Source organism: Vipera berus, assembly GCF_964194415.1.
Source record: "Vipera berus genome assembly, chromosome: 6".
In the NCBI taxonomy this organism is placed as follows: Eukaryota; Metazoa; Chordata; class Lepidosauria; order Squamata; family Viperidae; genus Vipera; species Vipera berus.
The window spans coordinates 56,900,366-56,923,005 of record NC_138208.1 but is presented as its reverse complement, the minus strand read 5'-3'; the positions used below and the strand labels follow the sequence as shown (position 1 = coordinate 56,923,005).

Sequence of the window (22,640 nt, the reverse complement as noted above, 5' to 3'; positions counted from 1 at the left end):
TTAGAACAAATTATTAAATATAAATGTAAAATTAAAATATGTGCACTTTCCCCTCCCTTTCAGATTTAGGAGGGTTAAACTTGGTAAATAAAAAACCATTTTCATAAATATGTTGTTTCTCTTTATTAGGATGACAGTATTTCCTCCTGTCAGACTTAAAATTATGAAACAAAGTCTTTCTAGTTATTCTTTATTTTGACCATCAGTGACAGCCCGAGTCAAGCAAGTCCTATACTGCCATGAGAATAAAGTTTCACAATGTTTCATTATCAGCCATTCAGTCCATCATTCATCTACTCAGTAAGACCAAGCTTTTTCTTCAAGGAATCTGGCATCTCAGGTGGAGGTGGACGAGGAAGCTTGAAATAAACTTTCACAGAGTCATAGATAAACCACTGTAGTGCTGTCAGGGTACCAATCATAATGATACGGGCAAACAGACCCTTCCATACTCCTGAGGAGAAACACACCATGTTTAGTAACCAAAAGCATTTATTGAAACTCTTTTAAAAAATACTTTTATTTTGATACTTACCCTTGATTCCCAGCCTTTTCAGTACTGCCAGAGCTGAACTGCCTTTTTCTTTATTCAGTACAGACACCACAGAATCAGCAGGATGTGAGACAATGGCACAGAAGACACCAGCTGAAAAGAATTAATTTTATTTTTTCTTAGTGCATGATTACAGGTAGCCCTTAGGTTATGACACCAATTGGGAACAGAATTGCCATTGCTATATAATGTCGTAAAGCACAATGTCATCTGACTGTATTGCTTAGTAATGGCAATCCCAACAGTCCTGGATGGTCTTGCCACCATACGACTGCACAGATCATTAACCAGAAAGAGGTAGGATTTCCAGGTAAGGAGTGCAGATGGGTTTCCAGGTACCGTGACCAGGTACTGTGATGTTTGACCAGGCCAGCGAGGTAACACTGAAGAATACAAGTGGGCCAGCATAGGTAGGAACTGGCAATAATGGGGGACTGGCAAGGCAGCAGGCAGATGGAGGGGTGCTATGTGGGTGCAGCCAGATACTAAGGAGTGCAAGTTGGGGGTTGCAGATAGCTTCACCCTAGTGAGTACAAAATTCCTGGCATATCTCTCTTTAATTCTATAGTGGGGCTCCTTGGGAGAAAAAGTGGATGGAATGATTTACAGAAACAACTTGCAACTTTCCCTGCCAGCTTTCCCTTTGACTTTGCTTGTGGAAAGCCAGAAAGGAAAGTAATAAATGGTGATCGCATGACTGCAGTTTGCTGCAGTGTCTTAATCACAATGGTTTTGCCACGGCCTGTCCAAGCTCCCCTCATTCAATGGATATGTATAAGTGGTGCTACAGAAGCTTTATATATTAAGATTAAATTTCCCTGTAACTGCAACAAGTATTTATCTTATTTAAAATTATTAGCCATTAGTCAAACTGAAAATTAGCACATTTTGTTGTATCATATTAAAAAAAGTTTCTCTATTGCGACTACTACCATCACCACCATTCTTTTTGAAAGTGGAGAAATGTTCCTTACCAATATAGCCTGCTACAAATGTAACAACCAGCTGTTCTGCTTTTGAACATTCACTTCTTGGTTTGGGAACAACATATTTGTAAAGAGCTTCCACAGTTCTTTCAAAGCAGGCAAACTTCATCATAGTGTATGGAATCTGCCTCATCCACAGTGGAGCAACTCCTTTGTAGAAACTGCAGAATAATCAGAAATTAGGAAATTTATTGAGCTTTTATTAAAGGGAATCACAAAATAAACTGTTCAATTCTATTATCCTACAATTAACCTCCTAAGAGAAGAGGTGTAAAGTTAGAGATGGATACATTGGCATTCAGAATTAAAAAGGAATAAACAACAACCAGCAATCAACACAAAGCCTTTAGATACAGTGAGCAAAATCATGCCAAAGTTGTCAAATTCTAGTTTTAGTACGCTGTTGGAGATCAGATACCATCCAGCAACTCCATAAAATTAAAATTATGTGTTAAATTTTTACAAAGGTAGAAAAAAATGAATATAGATGTCTTTCCTGGCCTTAATTGCAAAAACAATTTAGCTGCTTGGATAAATGTCCACACTCCAGCCAAATTCTGATAGGAGAAAATGACATACAGTACAGCCATTTCTATCAGAATATAAACGACTAGAATGAAGGTATATTATTCTTACATGCCAATGACTCAAGCATCTTTGACTGTGCAACCGTAAAGTTGCTGATCCCTCTTAGCTGGAGCTACTCATGACAAAATCTATAAGCAGAACTCAGCAAAGAGACATCAAACAAAGATGGATCTAAGGAAGCATGTTGGCTCATGCTATTTCAGAACTATTGCAATAAATCTGAACGTCTTTAATTTGAGATTTAATAATTCATATACATTGACCTGTGCAGGAAATTTCAAATACTTACGCCCAAATACCTTCTTCTGCAAACATTTTGGGGAGTGCTTGCCTCAATGTATTAGCATATCCAGGCTGTGTCTGAATGCGAACTTTAGCAGCTTCCATTGGAGCCAGAGCAATATCAGCAAAGAACTCTGCACTGGCAGATGCAGCTAAATACAATGATGTACGCCACAAATATGCATTTTCCTAAAACGTAGCAAATTAGAAATAGTCATAAAACTACTACTGAATAAATCAGAAGAAAATAAAGCTAAGTTAAGAAGTACAATAGCTTACCTCTCCCAAAATGTTGCCATACATAACTTTGAAAATTTCATAAAAACCAAATTTGCAAAGTCCTTGCATGGAATAGCCAATAAAAGTTGGAGCCCATCCCTTTCCCAAGCCACGAACACCATCTTCTTTGAGAGTGACTGAAAATCCACTGAAGATACTCTTGTACTTTTGGGGATCCACCTAAACAGGTTTTTAAAAGTAAGTTAAAATAAACAATATTATAATGATTGCATATAGGTAGTCCTTGTGGAATGACCACTCATTCACCAACTGAAATTATGACAACACTGAATAAGGAGTACTTACAACAGGTCCTCATAGCTGTGGTCATTGCAGTGTCCCTGGGTCACATGATTTTGATTCGGGGCCCCTTAGCAACCTGATGTTGCTAAGTGTTCTGTGTTCACGCGATTGCCATCTTTGACTTTCAAAAAGCAAAGTCAATGGAGAAGCTAGCAGGAGGTTGTCATATGAGTGCGGGACACTGCAACTATGCAAGATTTGCCTAAAGACAGCAACTGGGACTGCCAAAACTTGGTGCAGTCATATGACATCATACTTTACAACCACACTGTTTAGCGACAGTGTTGCTGCTTTCAATTATCATTGTTAAGAGAGCACTACCTCTTTATATAGTTTAAATGGATATATATACATACCACATAAATGATAGAAGCCTCATTAAAGAGCAGTTAGAATCTGTATTCAAGTGGCTAACAAACTAGAAGGAAGGGGAAAATCAAGCAGTAATGTTTAGTTGCAAGATAAATTTAGAAATTAGGAAAGTAAAGGCTCTGTTAAAATAGAGAATAAGAAAGGGAAAAAACTATGTGAAGTGTTAGCAGAAAATAGTTTCCAAGTGAAAAGTATTAGCAAAAAGTAAAGTTTCCAAGTGGAAGGTATTAGCAGAAAGTAGTTTCCAAGTTTTGATGCTGCTAAAATATACCAAATATAAAATTTAAGTAAGAAATTTAACTTGTGACCTAATTATTTTATCAGCATGCTGCAATACCTTCTAGTTATTCACACAGTGGGCAACAGTTGGTTTGCAAGGTAGTTTCCAAATTTGAGATCCTTGTTTATATACAATGTAAGCTTGCTTGAGGTAAAACTGGGCTTTGTTTTGTATATACTGGCCAAAATTGACTGGTATTCTTAGTATGAGCAGAGAACGATAAATGTCATGAAGGTAATTATGTTAACTAAAAAACCTGTCTTAAAGACTAGACTAGTTTATGTGAAAATCTCAGTCAAAACTATGACCAGTACTAATGGGCAATATTTATAAGCCCATGTTCTATGGAAGACTGCAACTTGTAATGCAAAAGGCTACGATAAAAAGCATGAATTTCTTTCATTGAAAAGTAGGTTTTCTGTGTATGAAATTAAAAGAAATGTTAATGAAAGTAACCTGGTATTACTGAACTAACACATCCATGAAGTTATGTTTTATTATGCATAAAAAGTTAATTTATATGTTATCTAGAGTGTTGACAGAAGTATACATGGAAATATTTTATTAACTGGTGAAAGCTGCATATTACACTCTATTAATTGATAATAAAATAACTAGGAATGATTTTGGGGAGAGAAATGACAACATTCTGAATAAATGCAATCTGTGGAACCAATGATTCATCGCATGACTTGACTGGATGGGTAGGAACAATGTAAGAGCACAGAAAACTAACTGGTCCATTTCAAGACCTAGGAATTAATGGCAATAGTGATTATTTGCTGAATATCTGATTAGAAATAGGTCTAATCTTTTAAGAATTTTTTATTCTTTTAAGGACTACACACATACTAAACTTGTATTAATGAAAGAATATAGTATTTTTAATAGAAATAGTGTTAAAAATAGGTCTGGATGGAATAAAAGAAAATATTCCTGATATTTAGGAAAACTGCATAAATTCTTAAATGCCATGAAACAATGTAAATTTCTTAGTAGTTATTCTTGGTTTACCTAAGTGTGATAAAGGTAACTGTTCAATAATCCTAAAAATATTTTATTAAGAAAACATAGTATTGTAGTATTCAATCTTTCTGTTCCTACCTTCCTACCTCATGCGCCCACTACTGACTTGTTCCATTTCACTTTGCTCTTACTTTCTGGCTTTTCTGACTTCAGTACAAGCAGGATTACATTTTCTGCAATATGTTTGGATCACAAAGTTGTAAAAAGATTCCTCAATATATTTAGGTGCTTTAGAAAAACATAAGTTGAATTAATTTTGCAAAATTAAATTCTTGTAAGATTTCTAAGCAGCTGTAGTTATCATTTAATGTAATATTATACAACCACATCATTTTTAAGAACTAAAATTTATCCTAATTTTAGCATTGGCATGATTATTATAGAATTCGTCTTTCTTACCACCTCAAAATTGGCAAATTTTGATTCCCACCCCCTCATTTCAACCAACTCTGGGCAGCTCAGAAATATTATTTTCATAAGATGATTATCCTTTAAACTGCATTTCAGTTCTGCAGTGTTTAACGTGGAAGCATATATTCAAATGATTTATAACATTTTCAACTATTTATGAACCTATCAGGAACAAATAGGGATATTATTACGTCTTTTCAATAAACTACATATTGCAAATTTGATTCAATTCAGATTATGAGAAATATTTTTTAATGTACAGTATGTTTAAAATGACTATTATGTAATTGATTATTACATTATTTCCTAGTGTGCCTTAATTACATTTATCAGAATTAAAAGAAGTGTTCTAATGGAATTCAGTATCTTATTCCAGAAGAAAGTTAATATTCTAAAATTTGGCAATATACAAACCTGAATGCGACATTTCACTAAATCCAAAGGTACGACTGCTGTATGTGTCAGACCACAACTTAACACTCCACCAAAGCCACAGAGAGCATAAAACTTGAGTGATCCATATTCACAACTATATTCTTCTGTAGTAAAGAAAAGACACACCATGCTGTTACGGAAATCACATGCAAGGCTGAAATTTCAGTGAAATATACATTTTCATTATATTAGTAAGACCTCACACTTTAGCATGCTATATAATTCATTTCATCTGACATGCAAATCCAACCTGAATTCGGCATTTAACAAGATCTAAGGGAACCAATGCTGTATGTGTAGTTCCACAACTAATAATTCCACCAAGACCACAAAGAATGAAGAATCTGCCAGAGCCATATGCACAGCTATATTCTTCTGCTTAAAAAGAGAAAAAGTTTTCAAGGAAAATATCAAATAATGTTCAACAAGTGAATACAATTTAAAATATAACCATAACTATCATTCATGAAAAAATAATCCATTTATTTTAATGCAGTACTTTTCTATTGTATTCCCCATACCAGAAAACACTAAGATTAGGACAATATCCAATTAGATTAAAATAGATTAATCTAAAATTAGATTTAATTAAAATCCAATTATATTAAGTGAGGTATTTGTTTGATATATAAAACAGCCTTGCAGATCTTGAGATCTGATTCTGGTGTAAGAACACCATTTTTTTTAATTCCTTAAGTATACCTATATATATTCATAGGTACTCTGAGCATCAAGTGAACAACTCTCATCTCTGCAATTATTTGAATATAGCCTGATTTTGCAATAGTAGTCTTCAGCAAGTTCTGAATTACATGCAGTAGTGACCCACTGAACATGAATATTTATGAGTATAACTATTTGATTATGGTCAACAGCCATATCCATATCCCTCTATAAGTAATAATCCCTACATTCTGAAAAAGAATAATAGGTATGTATGAGATGTTATGCATAAGCAACAACAGGTTACTGTAGTGGTAAAAATGCTGCACTGATGCTGAAGAGATCCAAGCTCCAATGTGCTCTCAGACACATAAATTTACTTATGACTTTGGGCCTTTAATCCTCTCCCAGCTAACCCATCTATAAAGTCATTGTGGGGAGAAATGGGAAAAGGTACCACGAATATAATGTGATTCTTGAACAAAAACCGAGATACAAATCAATTTGTTTCAAAATAAAAATATATATTATAAAATAAAAAGTAGAATGAATAAGATGCAGTTTTCCCCTTCTTTTCTTGTCCTGCTTCTTAAAAAATGTTATAGGAAGGAGGGCTGCAGAGAAGAGTAATGGAAGGAGGTGGGGGCATAACTGATTTCAACTAATACAGGGTTCTTCAAACTTGGCCCTTTTATGACTTGTGGACTTCAATTCCCAGAATTTCTCAACCAGCCATGCTGGCTGAGGAATTCTGGGAGTTGAAGTCCACAAGTCATAAAAGGGCCAAGTTTGAAGACTCCTGAACTAATAGATCTACAGGACAATCCTAAAACATCTGTTTCTTTTTAGGTTGAATATTTTTTAATCTCAAAGGATGAATCTTTATTCTCAATCAAGAGGGATATAATTCATGAATGGATATGTAAACCAAAAGACAGGGTTTTGAACAAGGTGGTATGGACTGTGAAATTTCTATAAAGCAAAATAGTTAAGAAACCAAATTAGCACTGCTATGAACATTCACTGTGACAAGCCATCAGCAAGATTATTTTACGTTATACATTAGTTCTTATGCAGCATGTATATTTTTTAAAAAGTACAAATACCAACTGAAACGAATGCCTCATGCATCTGACAAAGGTTCTCACATGAGGGTTGCTGAACGATTCAACAGTTTTGCTTTAAAGTAATCTTTGAAATGTAATAATCTAATACTGTAGTCATTAGTGTAAATGAAACTTGGCATTTGCTAAAATAAGCATTTTAAAATATTATTTTAGTGGTTTAATAATGTAATATGAATTGCTTATTGTAAAACATATATTATGAACAAATGTAGCACTTTTTTCAACCCCTCCTCACAACTTAATATCATTTTTTTATCACTACCATTATCAATTTCATTGTGACCTTCAAAATCACATTCTCAGCATTAGGAAAATTCTGCTAACTAGTTACAACAGAAACAAATCATTGTCTTCCACCTAGGATTTTTTTGGGGAGTAGCATCCTTTGAAAATTATGAAACCTCATAATTTCCTGCTGAATTTAAAGAGGTCACTCTCAAGGTCTCTGATCAATAGTTCTAAACCAGGGTCGGGATCCTAAAAGATCCACCCAGGCCTTCAACGTCAGAAAGGCAAAGCAATTGGATTTAGATTAGGTTTCCTGAATTTATCAAGGGCTCGGTGACCTTACTTGTCCTCAAGGAGACTGCACTTGGATTCCCCTACTAACACCGTGCCACCTGAAGGAACAGGGACAAGGAGAGGCTCAGACCCTTCCCAGGAAGGAATACCCTTTCCCGACCACCCACGCCTTACCTTCCGCGGAAGCGGCTGCCAGGCTCCGACGAGCGCAGACCTGTTCTGATTCAATCGGGCGCTTTCTCGGGCCGCAACTGTTCTGGTGCAACTCGAGCTGAGGAGCGTGAAATGGATTGAGCCGCACAAGCGGCGCAATAGTCGAAAACATGGCGGCAGGAAACTTCAAAAGAAAATATATATAGCCGTCGTTAGTAGCAAATCTTCTCATACAGTACATTCACTCTGGCTCTGCCATGGGCAAATTGTCACTCGCCATAGTGGGAAATTAGGCCCCCTGATAACCCCCTCAGCAGTTTACCTCCTAAAATGGCGGAACACCCGTAACTAACGGGCCGACTCGCGACGGGCGATTCTTCTAAAAGGCCGAAAATCAACCTTCCTCAATGACTTTGTCCCTCTCTGACGCAACGGGCGGGGCAACCGTCCGGAAACTCGCGCTGTGATTGGGCAGCAAGGCCCTGGAATGTACGTCATTTCCCTGTCTCAAGAATTCCCCCGCCTCGGAAATCCATTTTGCTTTCGGTTCATCCCGCCCAGACTATATGGAGAAGTAAGATTACTGGTGGGGTTGCTTTTGACGTCATTTAGAATTTGACCCAGACTTACAAAAGGTCGGCGGTTGGCCTTCGGCTCAACCGTGACTCGAAGGACCCATCCTGGTCCGACGCCTGCCACAAACTCACTTTCTCCACTGGTCCGCCGGTACCAATAACCTCAGGCAGGGACAAAGTCATTGGGAGGATGGTGCGGCCGCCCGACACTAAAGATGGGGAAACTGCCGCTCTAGTGGCGGTTCCTTCCTACCGGAAGATGAACTTGAAGAAGGTGGAACCAAAACTGAGGCGGAGCGAAGGTGATGCAAAATTCCTAGGACATCACAACTTGAGTCGGAGGAAATCCCTGACTGCCGCAGTCTCGAGAAGGTTTAAAGGAGACATACATCTGTTCAAAAAAATGAATATAGCGAATTAAGGGGACTGTAAAGTCACTACAGTAACTCTAGTATCAGATACAGTATATTCCTTTATGAACACAGAACATTGTGTCAGCCTTTATTTCACATATAGGACTAATATAACCATATGTAGATGCAGTACACATACACTGCCCCCACGTTAAATATATTGCTGTAATGTACACATCAGGGACGCGGTGGCTCAGTGGGTTAGGACGCTGAGCTTGTTGATTGTTGATCAGAAGGTCGGCAGTTTGGCGGGTCAAATCCCGAGTGCCGCGTAACAGAGTGAGCGCCTGTTACTCGTCCCAGCTTCTGCCAACCTAGCAGTTCGAAAGCACGTAAAAATGCAAGTAGAAAAATAGGAACCACTACGGTGGGAAGGTAACAGCGTTCCGTGCGCCTTTGGTGTGTAGTCATGCCGGCCACATGACCACGGAGACGTCCTCAGACAAGCGCTGGCTCTTCGGCTTTGAAACGGAGATGAGCACCGGCCCCTAGAGTCGGAAACGACTAGCACGCATGTGCGGGGGAACCTTTACCTTTTAATGTACACATCAACTTTACAGTTTTTGTTTATGTATATAGCAGTCAAGGTGGCATGGATACAACTGTGCTTTCTAAGTACAGTACCTTGAAAATAGGATAAACCTAAGTCAGGGATAGGCAACCTTGGCTCTTTTATGACTCGTGGACTTCAACTCCCAGAATTCCTGAGCCAGCATGGCTAGCTCAGGAATTCTGGGAGTTGAAGTCCACGAGTTATAAAAGAGCCAAGGTTGCCTACCCCTGACCTAAGTCATGAAATTTGTTTATGTGACTAAAACTTACCTTTTGGGTTCAAATTTTGAACTCTGATCTCTTCATGTATTTGCAAACTCTGCCTTTTTCTTCAAATTGCTTTGAACACTCAAACTGACAATTCTTTTAAGTGGATTGTACAATGAAATTTTGTATGATCATTCATGTAATTTTGTTTTACCCTTGCTGTTTTAGAAAAATAATAAAGTGAAAAGGCTTGATTGAATATGGAATTGGAAGGTTGGTTGCGAATGTGATAAAAGTGGTATATGATGAAAATAAATGAAATGTTTAGTGAATTATTTGCATTAAAATAGCAGATTGTACAGTGTGTTGGTTGGAAACAGCTACATATATTTTCATACGCAGGCAATGTCATGTTGAAAACTCAAGATAAATTCCAGTGACAGACTGTATAATCTGAACATGGATGCATCAAAGAACAAGGTACTTATATTTAGTAAAGAAAATGGGGTGAATATTACAAGTTATACATAATTGTTTTAAAAATCTAGAGTAAGCCAGTGAATTTTATAAACAATGAACTTTACTTTTAAAACAAAGAAAAATTGGGGCATATTAAGATGCAAAATGCTTGTAGAAGGATAGGATAGTGTGGAAAATAACTGGAAGTAGCGAGGAAATTTAAAAATAAAAATATATATGCTTTTAGTATTATCATGTAATCATATTTTATATTTTATAATAATCATTTTATAATCAATTGCCTGAGTAGATGCGGAAAAATACAAGCCTCGAGTGGAGGGAGGGGGAGAACAGGAGTTACCATGGGGCCCAGCGTGAGTCACCATCTAGGAATTGTTTTTAAGTACCTTCTGGTGCCTGGTACCCCTGGCAGGTGTTGAAGATGGGAGACATCTCTCCTTTAGAATTGATAGTAGGGGAGGGATCTTATTAGTATAATGTAAGCAAACAGGGGCAGAGATAATGTATTCTGTTTAAGCGCTTCTGATAGATTGTAACCTCCAAAGCCTAAGCCAATGGGGGAGGGAATGGGGCATCTCGATAGGATGTATAATAATATGTGATTTTGGAATTTGGGGGTGTGGTTCAGTGCTTGGCTATATTGCATTGTTTACCTTCCTGAATCCACCACGCTTTGCAAACCGCTACTTTTTAGACTTGGTTGTGAAGTCTAATAAACTTCTTTTCTATTTGTAACTCAGAGTGGATTTCAATTTGTGTCTATTTTTGTGTCTAACAATAGTATGTGGTGTATTATATAGAATGTTGTTGAAAGAAAAATGGCTATGTATTTCTATTTTGTTAAAGTAACAGATATGTCAAGAGTCGCTGGAAACTGGGCAGCATATAAATGTAATACAATAATAATCAAAATAGTCTGGATAGTGGATGTGTCAGTACCTAGAGATAACAGCATAGAAAAGAAAGGAATGAAGAAAATCACAAAATGTAAAGACCTGCAAATAGAATGACTCTTGCAGAAGAAAGCAAAGATAGTACCAATAATGATAGGTGTGCAATCACAACACATCTGGAGCATCACTTGAACACTGTCAACATTCACAAAAATCCCCAGCAGTCAATTGCAAGACAGCTTTATTTGGAATAATTTATATCCTGCAACAATACCTTTAACACCTCTTTGGGGAGGACTCGATAGGTGGATAAAAATACCAAATCCAGTCTAAACATCTGGCTGATTGTGCAACCAACCATAATTCTTAGGTCCTTGGGGAGGATTTGAATTATTAAGTTTCCAGATGTCTTAGAATGTGAATATGATTTTAGATTACCCACCCAAAAGAAATAAATCGAATGCCATGGTAAAATAGACTCAAGAATAAATGAATGTTGATTTAATGCATATTGAGCATAATGATAAAAACTGTATAAATGAAATACGTTGTGGTTTGGTTGAACAGAAATAAAGATTGAATTGCAAAATAAATATAGAAATGAAAGGTAAATGGGTTCAGAGGAGTATTGCAGAAAGTCACGACTAGATGAAATTTAGAAGTGTACTATAAAATACAAAAGCAATGCATGAATTTGTGCATAGATGTTAAGAAACCATATTTTGAAGGTGGAAAGATATGGACAGGTAGAGTGAATGATAAATTACATTGCTGTAAACTCTTATTTGGATGTATTTCTTGCCCTTAAGTTCATTTGCACTTTTGTGTTATACATGTTAATTACCCTGAAAGAGAATAGCAGAATGTACATATGTTCCTATATGTATATGTGAATATAAAATCTCTTGATTGATGTAGGTATGTGGAGATAGATCATGGTAATATCCATAATGCTTCCAACTACCATACAGAGATTTGTTATGAAGCCAGCAATGTTTTGAAAATGGTGTATTAAAAGATCAACTCAGTGACTACAGCCTTAATTACTATGTGGACTATAATTGTCATGCAGAATTCCATGTTTGTAGCTCAGACTGCAGTACCATGCCTATCTTGGACAGTTCTAGATGACATTCAGCTTAATGGGATGCTGTAGCATTTGCTATTTTTGACAAACAACTGCCTGATAAGTAGTTATCTTTCAGTTTAAAATAGACTAGCCTGTTTTACTTCTTAACACACTTTCTCTTTGCTTTTATATTTGCAGTTGTCAAATGGCTAGCAAAACAGATTCAGATAAAATTAAACTGCAGCAGGATTTTTCAAGCCAATACCTCCAAGCAGGAGGCAGGGAACAGTCATCTAGGAAAGTTTTGAGAATTCCACTCTTCCACCTTTGGGGCTCAGATGGGTTCTAGTTTTTTTGCATCTTTAGGATATCATTACTACTCTTTGAGACCTACAGATATTCAAAGATATATGTGACTCTTCTTAGCAGCTTACATAACTCTAGCTAGTTCAACATGGGTTTCTATAGCTTCTCTTAAGGTTTTAATAGAATATTTTGTACCAGCTATTTTAGTAAATTGGTTTCAATAAATGCTGGTTGAAGAACTAGTTTGTGTTAAATAGTACTAATACTGTTGAAGGAAAGAATTGCTATCTAAATGTAAAATCTGTCACACAATATGGGAAAAATGGAACTATATGAAACTATATTCATAAATGTGATAGCCATACATGTTCCTACAGTTCAGTCCAACCAACTTTGCATGAAGATATGAAAGTAAGCATCTCTTTATTTTGTTCTTTTTTACAAGGAAAAAAAATTTAACACTGCCAAACAAGGAAATGTTCTAATTATCTGAAATTATACAGTATATCCAAATTATCCTTATTACTTTACAAGACTTGAAAGCAATGATTGCCTTACCACCTTTTGAAAAAAATAGATGGCTATTTACTGCCATTCTTTTGTCATTACATCTGCCTAATTCCATAGCTGTTGAAGTTACAGTATCTGTCATTAACACACTTTCTTTTCAATTCAAAAGCCTGATCGTTTTGATTTCATAGCAAATAGTTTGTAAATATTCTGGAATATTTCATGCTAAACCAGCCCCATTGACTCTGTCTAGATATTCAGGATAATGTTTCAAATTATACATCTATTCTTCCTATATGTATTGTAATAACTAAGTAAAAGCCTGGCTCTCAGTGGGAGAGGAAGTTAACATCTGTGCATTGTTTTTGTAAGGAATCTAATTTCAGGTTGTTGTCATCTGACATGTTCTAATTCACATAGCCAAGTGTTTCTTGGTTAAGGACTTAGCAATAGTTTGAAATATTTTAGATGTATTAGATTCAGTACTTAGGAAAATATGACTTATATGTGGAATATTTAATTCTGCTTAAGAAAGTATAACATAGTTTTGATAGTACAAAAATTAAAGTTGCATAGTTTCTCAATTATTCAGAGGAAATTGAGATTTTTAAAGCAAATGTTCAATTATTATTTCTTGATTTTAAAAGGGGAAATTATTGAATTACTTGGAAGAATACCATCATAATCAGTAATTTCTCTATTTTTTATGCAGTGGAATTTTCTTGAATATGCTATGCTCATCTCTGCATGGAAAGATGATTTTTGAAAACTAAAATTACTCAGATGCTTCAGATCTGTGACTGCAGTGGAAAACAATGAGCTTGTATAGATCTATTTGATATATTTTTGAAACCTCAAAGTGGAACAATCCACCTGAAACCCAATTTTCATTTTTTGGCAATGTAGAGGAAAAAAATATTCCCACCAGTCTGTTCAATTACTGGAAGATGTTAAGGTTAAGAAACAGGAACCTTCTAATCAAATACTAAATCAAAACAACATTACGTTAGTTCAGTTTGGAAAAACTATAAAGTCCCAAATGATTATATTCTTTTCAGAAGAATAGTGTATTAGAGCAAGTAGATGATGATGATGATATTGGATCATGTTTTAGTACATCATCTAAGCACATCTAAAATAATCAATAGTGTACAACTCAAAATCCTGGAATTGTGACATTTTGTTCTCTTAAGACACATGGGAAAAAAAATCCAATGATCATATCCAGATTATAATAGAAAATTCTAATAAAGACCAATAAGACAAAGAAAATGTTCAAACCATCAGTTTAGTACCCTAAGCCTTACCGAGAACCATTTTTTGCAGTTCTAGACAAATCAGTACTAATACCTACATCTGTGCATTTTCATAATGGGAACCTCTCAAAGGAGTTCCATTAAAGGCTAATATTCCCAGTTGTCTCATAGTCCTCGGATGTTAATTGGACCAGCATCAATGATCACTTTAAAAACTAGAAATACTTTGGTAAAGCTTTATTGCATGTTGAAATATTATTTATCAAATTTGTATGCCACCTGACTCCCAATGACTGGGTGGGTCACAAATAAAACAAGAAAAGTACTATTTGTAACAGGTGATAAATAAAAGGCGGCAAGAACAAACTGGACAGGTACAAAGCAATTACAAAGTACAATTTTCAGATATTAGTATGAGAAATATTTGCAGCACTTGGACTTCAGATGTCATATGGAAATTAAATGGTATACTATTGAAGGGATTTTATTATGCTTAAGCTTGATATTAGTAGTGATATTTTGTAATCATTTTATATATAACTGTTCATTTGCAAGCAGCTTTGTAGGTGCCTTATATTGGGAAATTATTTACATAAAAGCAAATGTCTCATGTTCTATATAGAGATTACTTACATGAAAACAGCACAGTAAGGGGAGGGGGAAAAGGAGTTACGGATGGAGCCTGGGTTGCTGTGTATGAGTTAGAATTGTTTTTTGTGCTATCTTACGCCTGGTACAAAGACCTGATCTTTTTGTTCTGTAAAGGTATAAAAGGTGGAAGGCACCTTTCCCCGTTGTTGCCTTCATTCCTCTACCAGCCACAAAGAGGAATAAGGTCACCCAACTCTGTTTTGATCAAAATAAAAGTTGTTTGCTTGCTGAAACCTCGGCTCAGGAGTTTCTTTTGGTTCTTTAAAATTCCTGAGTAACGCTGGGACAATTGTGAGGCTAAGTGGGAAACCTTACACTATGGATGTAATATTGTGTATCTGGAGTTTTCATATGACTGGAATTAATACTGGCTAGGTATCCATAATACCTAGGTAGATGGCATTTTCTAGAAACCCTGTATTTCAGAGCAAAGCAGGGCCAGTGTAGGCTTGTGACTGGATGGAAAACAACCAAGAAACTTCACAGCTGTAGGTTGCTGATAGAAGATAATGCCAAACAATTTCTGTTTTGCTGCCAAGAATATTACATGGTTTTCTCCATGAATTTACCAAGACACACATTTGATCAATGAGATTTTAAAATTAAGGCTTACTTGTAGGCTAAATACATTTTAAGGCAAGAGTTTCTATGTAAAAATTAAAGAAGAACTGAGTGCATGAACACCAAGTCAGAGGAGAGTGAAAGTTATGGTTTAAAATAACTTTATTGCAGTTTTGTATAGAATATGTTGTAAATTGATACATTCATTTGATATGTAATAATCCACAATAAAATGAATGTTATGTCATTGAAAAAAACAATTTGGGACAAGTCATGGTGGACCAAAATAACTGCATTGGTGGGCAATATGTCTAACTTTTGTTCATCACACTATTTGTGTATAGCAAATAGCCTTTATATACCATAGGAATTATAGGTTTTGGAATATCAGTGTTTTAAATAAAATACCATAGAAAAATATGAAATCTAAAAATGTATTTCAGGCTATGGTAACATGACTCTTGAAATAAGTCTGTAGATAAAAATGATTTCACATTTAGTTAAGTAAAAATAAGTAAACCAATTTATTTTATGTAAGCTTTATTTCAAAAAACTATACTAATAATATTGTTCTAAACAACAATAGTCAATTAGATCAGGAATTATAGGATTAAGCACTAAAATAGGTAAGTATGATTAGAAATTAAGGATAAGCTCAAGTATAATTACTACAATCAAAACTAACACAGATGTATACAATTTTACATTTATTGAGATTACAATATTCTACAGAAAAATGCCGAAGCCCCTTGAAACTACATTAAATTTAGCTGCAGTTTTCACGAAATGCATTAAAAATGCATTTCCATTTATCAATTTCTTTCCACCCCAAATAACATACGCAGTAAACAAAATTTCAGTAAAGTATCTTAGTCTGAAGTAAAAACATTTAAACACGTATCTTCACATTTTACTATCACTTCTGCCCATTTTGAGCTTCCAAGTTTATAAAATCAAATATACAATCTCAAATGAACATAATGAAGTCCACATTAAAAAAATAAATCCTACAAGTAGTTCCAAAGAAATCTAGATACTACTTATGGCACAGTGATCTCCTGATTTTGAAAGTAGTTGATGCCCATTTACTGTCCTATTTTATTCCTTTTTCAGTTTCAAGATGAAGGATGAAGACATCTCTATAATTAAAAATGGGAGACCCAGTTGTGTGTGCCACAGAAAGAAAACCTCAATTTGTTGTTTTCCGTGGACTCTCGGCTGTAAGGAATTTGGAGAATGGATTTCCTTGGTTGATTTCCATGGATTGATAGACGAAACCCAAGAAGATTGCAACAACGAAAAAGAGCAAAACTTTTATCCACAAAGGAATGGAGTGTTTTTTAGTTGTTTTTTCTTTTTGGACTTCTGCTGAGGCAACATATTTAGGAATATATTTTGATGAATATGTTTCTTCCAGCCGGTAATCACTGAACTCTATAGGTCGCCCAGCAGCACCTTTGATTGGTCTACGGCAGCTTGCACTATAAATTAAGTAATATGTTTAAGATTAACATAAAAATGTCCTAGAATACCTCCTATATTTCAAAAGTTCTAATGTGTATGGGAAAAATTTGGACTCAATATAGTAAAGTAGAAAGGCTATGCTGGATATATTTTGAAATGCATAACAATGTGAGTATAGTACCTGTCAGTGACTCATTAAAACTACTGCATGAACAGGAAGGCAATAATCCTGCTGTAGATTATTATATACAATATTCCAACATGAAAAACCTTATCTTTATTTTAGCATTATAGTCCTCTTCTATTTGTTCTCCAAAAGCTGTCTTTCAGTAATTTGTTTATTAACATTTATTTGCCACCCATTTCACAAAAGTGATTTTAGGCAATGTACAACAATAAATATCTAAAAACAATCATTGTAATTTTTTTTAAAAAAACAGTAAGGTACAAAAATAAGCATTAACCATAATAGCAGGGCCATTTTAGGATTTCACCAGTCTCCTGGGATGCCCAGCCCTGATGACATAGCCAGATCTTGAGAGACCTCTGCAACATCAACATTAATGTTAAAATTAACATTAATAACAAGTTTTGTACATGTGTGCACCTGTCCTCTCAGTATTAATTTATAATGCGCAGTTAAAGTCAGATTTTGGGTTAGGGTTAAAGGAGCCCAATATACATAGCTGATAATTTGCTATCCTTTTTTATTGGATTCTTTTATAGAGGCTCTTTATGTATTTATGTAAACTAGTTGTTAGTAGCCTAGAATTATATATTTAAGAAGGGCATCCATATACATTTTCCAAATAAAATAAACATTTTGATATTTAAAATGAATCTTGGTTTTGGAAACTGAAAATACTACACTTATTTTGCTTCTTCAGTTTTTTTTTACCATATAAAGAAATTTTAAGAGTGTCTATATACAGAACACTGAAAAATCAAGCTCTTTAAGATGCCACTCAAAAGCAGGAAACTTGCAAACTAGCACAATATTGTGTAACACTTATTTTCAACACTTGATAAAGACAGTGAAATACAAAATATTGCCTTGTCAAGTCCAATGCCTTAGGTCTAGTCCAAAAAAGGCCAAAATCTGAAAATTCATGCATCCCAAGAAACAAAACAAAAAAATAGCTATAGGTACCTAATTCCTGTAGGTGTTGATGCTTCATATGGAAACATTTCTTTAAGAATATCTCTTTCTAATATCTCTGTAGACATTTTCTCGATGACCTGTAGTTAGAAAATGGAAAAATGATAATCTTATCAAATTTCATTAGAAGCTGTACTAAAGAAAATAAGGGAGAGAGGCAGAATGTAGCCATGTTCCGGTGTCATTTTGAATAGTACACCCATAAAAATTTAAGAAGACTCCTTCATGGGGTTTAGCTGTTGATCAAAATTTGGTTACATTTATCTATTAATTATAAATCCAGATGTCTTCAGTAATATCCTTTGTTCCTTCAAGATGAAGAATAATGCTATTTTATAAAGATTAATGTAATAAAAACCTAAGGAAGTTATTTTCACCACTTCTAATTGATCAGATACTGGTGATTAGGATGATGAATAGTTTCATTTTTATTCTCTCTCTGAAAAAAGTACTGAAAGAACCATTTTAAGCACAACGTGCAATAGTTTTGCACTGGTACATTCAATTATTTTAATAGCACACATGGCAGAGATAAATTTCCTTAAAAAATAGAACTGAATTACTTTAGATTTTTCTAGGTATTCTAGGTAGTTGATCTGGTAACAGATTATTAAAGTTTAGATATTCCAAATCAGTATATACCCAATACATGCAAAAAAAAAGTCCTGAGAAGGAATCTGAGGCTAGAAAAGACCTAAAATATATCTACTACCATAGTTTTAATTAAAGATAAGTTCACCCTCCTCCCCTTTCTATCCACCAATCTATATTTAATTCATTTACTTCAGCTGTCATCAATGGTTTCTTTGGTGTTCTTCTTGGCAATTCTGAGAAGTCACTGATTGACAGTATAGGATCAGCATGCTTGGTATTTCCAGGTACCCTATTGACAACCTGCTGAAATTCAAATTGTTCAGACTCAGAATTAACAGAGGAAATTACAACAAAAATCTTAACCAAGCCAAGCAGCTTACTATCCTAAAAGAGAATACAGGGATTTTTTTTTAAAATGAGAAGTTGCTTTTACTATTTATATTACCCCGTAACATATACGTAAAGACAGATTTTGACACACAGGGAAAAAAACTTTCAGAATATCCACAGTAACTGAATATTGTTCCTCCTGCCATTTAGTTGCTCTTGGTTTGCATTAGACTGATGAACAACAGCCCAATGTTTTATTTAAAAAACTTCTTTTCCCCAAGAAATAAAGGTTTATTCAAAATTCTTCCATGAGAAGAAAATGAAGAATACCACCTAATGAAAATTCAATATATTTACTAGAGTCTCGTTGCTTGAAGCCACTACAGCTATGGGAGTATTCTCTGATATTACTGGATCATGTACAGGAAATGGAACTGTAGTTTCAACCTGTTTGTTTAAAAACAAAAACATAACAAAATAAGTGTATAGCTGTTGCTAGGGCTCTGAGAATGTCAAAAATTAAGGTCTAAATTAAAAAGTAGCCTTCCGTCACCCTTTTCCTTGGTGTTCTTCTTGATACTCTTGCAGACTCCCTAGACACTGCCTGAAGAAGTCCACTTTTTGAAGATCCACTTCTCCAGAATGTCTCAGTAATGCCATCCTTGGATATTTAAGCATCAAACATATTAGCAAACGTATGAATGCTGTATCTTGAAATCAAATTATCCCACCTAATACCGTAGCATTTTGCATGAAAATTGCGCATGATATGTATCATTCTGTGTTCCTATGTTAGGTAGAAAAGCATGGTATTACAGAGAAACAATGAACACAGGATAGAAATTAATGACATATCATTAACAATAAGTATGTACTTTGATGTGAAAGACATTTTAGATCGGGGTGTCAAACAACGTCACATGTCGCGATGTATCGTGACTTTTTTGGCATTGCCAGCAATGGGGTAGGCGCAGTTTTGCTATGATGCATCCGGCCTGCGGGCCAGCAGTTTGACACTCGTTTTAGATTATTAAAATGTAGGACATCTAAATATCTGACCTCTTTTTTCTCTTTTATTACATACATTAGCTGATACTTTTTCTTGCACTGGTACTTATTTTTCAATTTCAGATAAAGGGATTCTGATCTTGTGACACTAATATATATGGCCTTACTAATATAAGTTCTTTAAATGGCTTTCTGAAGCAAGCCATAGTAGATTTTAAATCTGTTACTAAATTTAAAATATTCAGCATCTTATCCATATTCTACTTAGCCTTAGAAGTTTAAATTTGACTGCTAATGATTGCAAAATTGAATGGGATTGCAGCCTTCATTCTATGGAAATTATATATTAGTATATATATATAGATTACAAAAGGAGGCAATAACCTTGCAAGCATTAAATCTGTCTGATAGCTTAATAAGATTTGCTAGTCAGAAACAGATTCTAGGGCATAGCACAATGGACAATCAAATTATAGCTAACTATTATACAGATGAGATATTAAACCCTGAATTAATAGATTAGATGTGGCCATCTACCAAAAGACTTCAAAAACTACTATCTGAAGTCTACGTTCATGTTAAGGTGAACGAGAAATATTCTTTTGTCTGGATTTAATAATAAAAAATTGAAGAGATATCGGGAGGTTTTCTGAATATGACTGATTCATGTGTTATATTTTACACAAGCTAAATTTAAATTTAAAAAATTAGTGCCCCGCATTTGGTTTTGAACTATATTTTTCAATTTTTAATGAATATTTAAGAAAATAAAATTTTCTATTTATAGAAGTATCTCATTTAAAAATGAGGTATATTTTCTTCTACTGAATTTTTAATTACAGCAGTCCTCGCTTTTTTTAACTACCATTTGAGGTTACAACGGTATAAAAAAACCCTTCCAACTTTATGATTAATCCTCACTTTTACAACTATTGTAGCATCCTGCAGTGATTAGCATTTTGTGTTTCAGAATTGGCTTCAAATAAGCAAAAATAATGGAGAATGTGGGAGTTAAATCACAACTATTATCTCCTTCTCCCATTAAGATAATGAAGGAGGGGGGAAGGCAAATGGAGCTTTTGAAGTTATTTTTTTCTCTCCTTGGATGTTTTCCTCAGATAAACATATCTATATGAAACATTTCAGAAGGCTTGATTTGCTTTATCTCTTTACCTGGCATTTAGGTTGGCAGCAGCATTGCATTATGAACTTCTTTGCAATCTTATTAAACTGCTGCTATATTACTGATTTCCAGTTAAAACAGCTTCTTGCTCTTAACAGTGTGTCCACATTAGACAGATTTTATTAAAAGAGGTGGCACTGAATAAAATTAAGCTAGTTTAGATCACAAATACTGTCCTTATTTTGAACAAACTTTGGTACCTGCAGGTTTATTATATTACAATTAGGAAGAAAAGTTATTTAAAAACATCGACTCAGATTACAGTATATAGCAGAAAACCAGCATGAAAGAAATACGTAGGGTTCAAAAACTTATTACAAATTTCCCCATCCTCTCCTTTATCACATCAAAATGCTAGCTAGCAATATTGCACTCTGCCATAAGTTCTTTATATGCCAGTCATTTTTGCTAAAGGACCAGATGTATGCTTACTTTTGCAATAAATATTAACTACACCAGAAATATAAGGTTGTTTTAAAATGTCATTTTGAAATATACATTTTAAAAGAATCTTTTGAAGAAAATTATTGTGATACCTGGTTATTTTCAGCAATTCTTCTTTGTTTAAGTGATAATGAAGTTTTTGTTTTACTCTTCAGTGGTTCCTGCTTGTCAAGTCTGAACTCTGTATTAGGATCTGTAAATAAATGTATTATTCTTTTGCAGCTAAAAATGTCACTATTAATCAATGCTATTAGAACTTTTAAAGATTGTTCAATTATTTTTCCAGTTTAGAAAATACACTGAAAACTGGCAGCAATAAAGATTAAATTCACAAGATGCATTCTGCATGGAATATATCAGAATGGAAAATTCAATAAAGTGGCATCATGAATTCCTTGGGGGTGGTTGGATCAACTTCTGGGAATATTAAATATTTTCAATCTTATTTACCATAAATCTTTTTACTAAGTTTTATTTTTAAAGAAAACACAAGATTGTACTAATGCAGTAATTCAATTTGCATTTAAAATTAATTAACAAACACAATGCTGCTCCTACTGACTTGAAGGCACAAAATAAGCAATTTTAAAAATGATGACTATAAGAATGATTACTTTTAATTTATTTCAGTGGATAGGAATGACTACTTAAATGTAGTCCATCATAAATAAAGTAGTAGAATTTATATCTATTGTTCCTAATCTCACTGCACGTATTAAGGCCAAGAATGTTTCCACTCTCATTGCATACAAAAAGATAAAAAATAAAAATATTATAGTTTTTAAAGCTATTTAGTCATCATGTATTTTATTATACCTTCTTCACTGTCACTGAACTGATCAGAATCATCATTTCCATTTTGCTTATTGTTTTCTGTTGATGAAGAAAATGTTGGTGTGGCTATGAAAGAACTTAGCTCTTGGGATGGTTCTTTCAATTTCAGTAGCTTCTTCTCATACAGCTTTCTTGTCGTAGCTGCAACAAAGCAGGAAAAATTGGTTACAT

The 22,640-nt window shown here is 34.5% G+C and overlaps 2 protein-coding genes across 11 annotated transcripts in view; both read right to left on the bottom strand.

Moving 5' to 3' along the window:
- Positions 1-98: 98 nt before the first annotated feature.
- SLC25A3 (solute carrier family 25 member 3) lies at positions 99-8,499 on the bottom strand. Of its 3 annotated transcripts, none has more exons than XM_081331201.1 (8): positions 8,303-8,499; positions 8,002-8,164; positions 5,766-5,893; positions 2,689-2,868; positions 2,417-2,598; positions 1,528-1,700; positions 536-646; positions 99-454 (listed from the first exon to the last, which is right to left on the bottom strand). In XM_081331201.1, the coding sequence occupies exons 2-8, from the start codon at positions 8,150-8,152 to the stop codon at positions 294-296; spliced, it is 1,086 nt and encodes a 361-aa protein (XP_081187327.1). In that variant the 5' UTR covers positions 8,153-8,164; positions 8,303-8,499; the 3' UTR covers positions 99-293. The 3 variants fall into 3 exon arrangements, with proteins under 3 accessions (XP_081187327.1, XP_081187329.1, XP_081187328.1); XM_081331203.1 differs by having other exon boundaries at positions 5,766-5,890; XM_081331202.1 differs by lacking the exon at positions 5,766-5,893 and adding an exon at positions 5,495-5,619.
- Positions 8,500-16,147: 7,648 nt separating this feature from the next.
- The window catches only part of TMPO (thymopoietin), a 29,295-nt gene continuing 22,802 nt past the window's right edge, over positions 16,148-22,640 (bottom strand). Inside the window, exons 3-9 of one of the 8 annotated variants that reach the window (XM_081331564.1) lie at positions 22,452-22,610; positions 21,728-21,828; positions 19,554-19,661; positions 19,358-19,447; positions 18,860-18,970; positions 18,068-18,156; positions 16,148-16,934 (exon numbers count right to left, since the gene is read on the bottom strand). In XM_081331564.1, coding sequence (XP_081187690.1) covers positions 16,643-16,934; positions 18,068-18,156; positions 18,860-18,970; positions 19,358-19,447; positions 19,554-19,661; positions 21,728-21,828; positions 22,452-22,610 — 950 coding nt within the window. In that variant the 3' untranslated portion in view covers positions 16,148-16,642. Of the gene's footprint in view, positions 16,935-18,067; positions 18,157-18,859; positions 18,974-19,357; positions 19,448-19,553; positions 19,662-21,727; positions 21,829-22,451; positions 22,611-22,640 lie in introns of all 8 variants that reach the window. The other 7 variants (XM_081331563.1, XM_081331567.1, XM_081331565.1 and 4 more) reach the window with 7 other exon arrangements.